At 65.4% G+C, this 5,294-nt stretch overlaps 1 protein-coding gene across 1 annotated transcript; it reads left to right on the top strand.

Annotated features, from left to right (window-relative positions):
- Positions 1-269: 269 nt before the first annotated feature.
- MNEG_10814 (hypothetical protein) lies at positions 270-4,835 on the top strand (the record flags this gene model as incomplete). Its single annotated transcript, XM_014040715.1, has 7 exons — positions 270-938; positions 1,273-1,350; positions 1,541-1,699; positions 1,976-2,134; positions 2,348-2,426; positions 3,220-3,944; positions 4,143-4,835. 7 exons carry the CDS (start codon positions 270-272, stop codon positions 4,833-4,835), a joined length of 2,562 nt encoding a protein of 853 aa, XP_013896169.1.
- Between the last annotated feature and the right edge of the window lie 459 nt (positions 4,836-5,294).

The raw sequence follows: 5,294 nt of genomic DNA, 5'->3' as shown, positions 1-5,294 counted from the left end.
CCGCGCCACGAGCGCTAGGCACGGCCCCCAGGGCAGCGCCGTGCAGCCGCAGCCAGCAAGGCGCAGCGGGCAGGACCGCCTGCACGTGACGCCGGAAGCCTCAACCGCGCGCAATCCAGCGCGCGGCGGCGGCCGGCCGATTCTTTTGCGGCGGGTCGAGCAGAGCGCCCGAGCGCGTTAGACACGGCTATCGATATCCTCTCCATCATCACTCCGCTTTGGCTCACGTGCGGACGTTGTGTGCTGCTCCAGACAGTTCCACGGCAGGTATGGACGGCGCCGCAGCAGCACCGACAGCCGCATCAGCAGACGTCCAGGCGCTTCGCGCCCGGCCGCAGCCGGGCAACGGTGCATCAGCACCGCCGCCACCTCAGCAGCCGCCCCAGCAGCCGCGCGCCCCGGCCCGGCAGGCCCGCTGGGCGCCGCAGCAGCAGGTGCTGCGGATCGAGTCTGAGGCCGCTTTCTGGGCGCTGCTCTCGCTGCCGCTGCTGGCGTGGTGGGCGTGCGTCCTGGCGGGCGTCTGGCTGCACGAGGGCCTCCCGTTTGGCCATAAGAAGGCTTATCACCTGATGCTCTGGTTCGACTCTGCTGTGTTCCGGCCCTTCGGCCAAGCGCTGCCGTTTGCCGTCCTGTTCGCGCGCATCTGGGTCACCACGAATTGGTGGGGCAGCGGCGGCATACGCGCGCGGCCGGCTGCCAGGGCTGGGCGGCAGCAGCAGCAGCAGCAGCAGCAGCAGCAGCAGCAGCAGCAGCAGCAGCAGCAGCAGCAGCAGCAGCAGCAGCAGCAGCAGCAGCAGCAGCAGCAGCAGCAGCAGCAGCAGCAGCAGCAGCAGCACCAACGTTTGCAGGCGACGCTGGCGTGGGACTGCTTGCTGCTGTATGCAGCAATTGCTCTGGCGCGAGGCGTGGTCTACCTGCTGCACTACCGCGCGCTAGAGGTGCGCGCGCTTGTGTGCGCGGATGCATCAGCATGGGACGGGGTGGTGCATCAGCCTGCGCTTGTGTGTGTGTGTGTGTGTGTGCGCGCGTGTGTGTAAGCGCATGCTCTCGCGCGTGTGCGTGTATGTCTGAGTGAGTGGAAGAGATAGACGGAGACAGAGAGGAAGAGAGACAGACAGAGAGCGCCTGCACGCATGCGTGTGTTGTTGACGGGTTCCTACGCATGTTGGCAAGCGCGCTATGTGCAACCATGCCAACGAATCTGAAGCCCCCATCTCGGCTGCGCGACGCCCGCCCTCGGCCGCTTTCAATCTGAAATGCGTGCAACCGCAGTCCAAGCTGCTGACTGTGCACATCGTGAGCGACCACATATTCCTTGGCGCCACCATCCTCATCTGCCTCCACGCAGAGGTGGGCCTGCGGCACACCGCGGCGCCCTGGCCCGCCACGCGAACCCACCACCTGTCTGCTCCACACATCATGCAACTTTGACCATGCATGTCTCTGCGGCATCAGCAAGAACCTGTGTATGCATCCACTGGCCCGTTCTGACCCATGCCCTGCACGCCTGCATCGCCTTTCTCCCGCCCTCCCGCCAAAGATCGTCTGCATCGCCTCTGACGCCGCGCGCCACGTGCGGCGCGGCGCCGTGACGGCGCGCGAGGTGGGGCTGACGCTGGTCCTGGTGGCGGCGCTGCTGCTGACGCTGCTGACAGCCGCCGACATGTTTTTCACCGCCAAGATCTACCACGTCCCTGAGGTGGGCGGCTGGCTACCATTGTAAAGTGTCCCGACGTGCGGCGCCGTGACGCGTGCTTATCTGCGTGGGTCACGGCGGATGTGCATTTGTCCCGCAGGTCTCCTCGAGTGGCGTCCGAGCCGTATGCTTCGTACAAACTCACCCTTGAACGTATCGCTGACGGGGGTGACGTCACTGCACCTGCACGCCTGAGCCCCTGTCTGCCGAAAGGTTGCCCCTGAACTCGCACGCACCCGCACGCCGCCGCCATTTTGGTCTTTTTGTAATATTATGCAGGAGTCCCTGGCGACGGCGGTGCTGGCGTTCCTGGTCTTCCAGGCTCCCGTCCTGCACTGGCTGACCACGCGCCGCCGGGATGGCGCCGTGATCGGCGTCGCCGGCGTCAGCGCTGGCGCTGGGGTTGGGCGTGTAGGTGCTCTTGCCGGCGCGCGCGCGGTGGGGCGGCCTTTGGTGGTCGCTGCTTCATGAGCAGGCGATTGCGATCACTCTTCACCCTTGATATGAGGCACTCGCTGTAATTGTCAGTGCCAACGTGTCTCGATCCTCCATTGATTGCTCATGGTGGCTCTGCAGTAACGTCTAACTACGCTACATATCATAAGCCTCCTGTCGTGTCTTGAGCGCCGAGCTTGGGTCCCGCTGCTGCAGACCAGTGGAGCCGGGCGGTTGGAGCAGCAGCTGCCGCAGGAACCAAGGGCGCTCGGACCGTGTGACGGCCAACCCTCTGGTGTGATGGTTTGATTCTAAATTCGCATTTTGCTTGATTATGTAGCTCCGAGGCATCCGCGTGTGCCTCACAATCACCGCAACATCGCTTGAATCCAAGCAAAGGTCGGGACGCGAGCACCTCTCAGTCACAGCTACCGTGCGTGCCTAGGCATTTCACGGTAGCTTTTATCTGCATGGCAACGTGTATCGGTTGCAGAACATACGCGCTGCGCCTGACGGCGCTCGGGCAGGTCGCCGCTTTGTGCTGCTGCAGCTGGGCCCGTGGAACAGGCCCATATGCATGCAATGCTGCACCACAACGTGACTCAGTTGCAGTTTAGTCTGGGCCTGTATACATGGTTTTGCATGTGTTCAATGGCTGGAGAGCAGGGTGCCTCGTGTCATCAGCAGCTCAGTATGTGCCATCTTCAATGGCCCCCCCACTTGCACGCATGCTTGTACGCGCGCAGCTGAGCCATCCACGGGTGCGTTTTGCATCAGGCCAGCCCGTCGGCAGTCATGGCGTGGTCACGCCATGCGCTTGCTGTGGTGTTGCTCCTAATTGCTGGCCAACTGCAGGCTGCGGTTGCGGCGGATGACCCATGTGAGTGCAAGAACAGGGGCATAATTGGCTCAAAACCGCCTGCATCATAACCCAGCAACATGTGCCCATCTCCGGCAGTAACTCAGGTTGCCACCATACTGCAACTGCAGCCACCCACCAGGCCGCTTGTCACTGATCACGCCAAACAGGCCGCTTGTCACTGATCACGCCACCCCACGCCCCCATGCCGTCTGCATGCGCCCCGCAGCCGCATGCAACGGCGTCCCGGGCCTCTGCGGCGTCCCCGTCCGCAGCGCGACCTGGCTGGGCACCCACAACAGCCTCGCCATCGCCAGCGAGCTCGCCTGCCCGCTGCGGCGGCAGTTCTCGAACCAAGCGGCCCCGGTGCTCTCGCAGCTCGCGGCGGGGGCGCGCGTCCTCAACATTGATGCGGACCTCAGGGCCGGCCGCGTGATTTTCGGCCACGGCCTCTGCGCCAACGCGCGCACGACGCCGGCGGTGCTCTTTGATCAGCTGGGCGGCTGGCTGGCGGCCCACCCTGGGGAGACCTTAGTGCTGCACTTTGACGACAACGGGCAGAAGGACAACGCTGATGTGGCAGCTTCCATGCGGGACCAGGTCATGTCGCTCATGGCGGCGTCGCCGCTGGGGCCATTCGTGCGATCCGAGGCGGTCGGCCGGGACACCCTCATGTCGGACGTCCGAGGGAAGGCGGTCGTCGTCTTTGACGCCCCGCAGTGGGGCGGTGGCGGCGCGGCGACGAGCTCGCGCGGCGTCTGGCTCAAGGCCTGGGGCGAGGCGTCGTCGGACCGGCTGTACGCGACGGACCCCGCCCGCGCGGCCGCGACGCGCGACGAGGTGTCCCGGCAGCTGCTGGCCAGGTTCTCGAGCGGCGCGTGGGGGTCGCAGGGCGCGCGGTGCGGCGCAGACGTGCCGTTCCGGTCCTTCTCCTTCGGCTCGGGCGACTGGCAGGTGAGCAGTTTGTTTGAACGTGGCGGCCACCCTTGCACCCATTACTCCTGTGCTGCTGTGCTGCCACGAGTGAGAAGAGGCTGGGCTGGTGCCAGAGCCGCACGTGTGACGCCTGCAGAGCTTGGAGGCAACCAGCATTTCACCCTGTTGAATCCACCCCGCTCGCTCCCTGTACCCCCACCTCCCGGCCCCCAACAGTGCCTCCCCGGCGTTGATGTGTCAACCTGCCAGCTGCCGCTGCTCGCCAACGCCACCAACGACTACGGCCACCTCGCGGCCACGCTGCGGGAAACAGCGGAGGCGTGCGGCGCGCCGGCGGGGCCGCCGGGCGTCAACGTGCTTTTCCTGGACTTCTTCCCGCCTCAGGAGGGCGCCGCCGCTGCCGCCGCCTCGGCCGCCCCATCTGGGCCAGTGCAGCTGGTGCGGGACCTCAATCGCGCGGCGGTGGTCAAGTTTCAGGGCTGCAGCTGGGGGGCGGCCGGCGGCGGGAGCAGCAGCAGCAGCGGCGGCGGCAGCAGCGGCAGCCGGTCGGGGGCGCTGACATGCCCCGGGATTGAGGCGCTGGACCTCGAGGCTGCAGCTGCCGCGCCGGCCGCTGCTGTCGCACAGGCCGACGCGCCGGCGGTGGCGGCGCAAAGGGGCCAGGCGGCGCCGGACGCGGTGACGCGCGGCAGTGGGGACGGCACGACGCAGGCTTCGCAGGCCGCCGGCGGAGGCGCCTTGGTTGTTGCGAGCGCCGCACCCGGCTCTGCAAACCGCTCGTCGAGCCCGACAGGCGCAGCACCTGCAGCGGCGGTCGCGTCCAACGCTGGGGCGCCCGGTCCGACCAGTCTCAGGTTGGCGGTCTCGGCTACGGCCATTGCTTTGACGGCGGCCGCCCTTGCTTTGTGAGGCGGCATTCATGTCCTCGAGGCCTGTAGGCCAATTGGAGGAAAGGCTTGTTGGCGTGCAGTGCTCATGGCAATGGCATGTTTGTGGTACGTGGCAAGGGTGCAGGTCGCTGGCGCTCCTACTGGCGATGAGTTGAAGGGGGGGCGCTGCAATCGCATGCCCCCTTCTATGCAGCGGTGCCAGTCAGGATTTGTGTTGATGTGTTGAGGGTATCAGGCGTGCCTTTCTTTCTGTATGTTTGTTGCAAAGGAGCTATTTTTTGAGTGGTGCAGTAGCCTGGCAGCACGAGCAGTGGAAGCTTTTGACGCCTGCAAAGGGCTGGGCGTTGTTTGCTGTGGTCCCACGGCAAATAATTGCTGTGGTCCTACAGCAGATAACCTGCAGCTGGACGCAATGCCACCATGTGTATCCAGCAACGCAATCGAGACATGCGAGAACCACCTACAAGAACAGCTATTT

This window comes from Monoraphidium neglectum, assembly GCF_000611645.1.
Source record: "Monoraphidium neglectum strain SAG 48.87 unplaced genomic scaffold scaffold02470, whole genome shotgun sequence".
Taxonomy (NCBI): Eukaryota; Viridiplantae; Chlorophyta; class Chlorophyceae; order Sphaeropleales; family Selenastraceae; genus Monoraphidium; species Monoraphidium neglectum.
The sequence above is the reverse complement of the archived record's forward strand: the minus strand, read 5'-3'. Positions and strand labels throughout refer to the sequence as shown.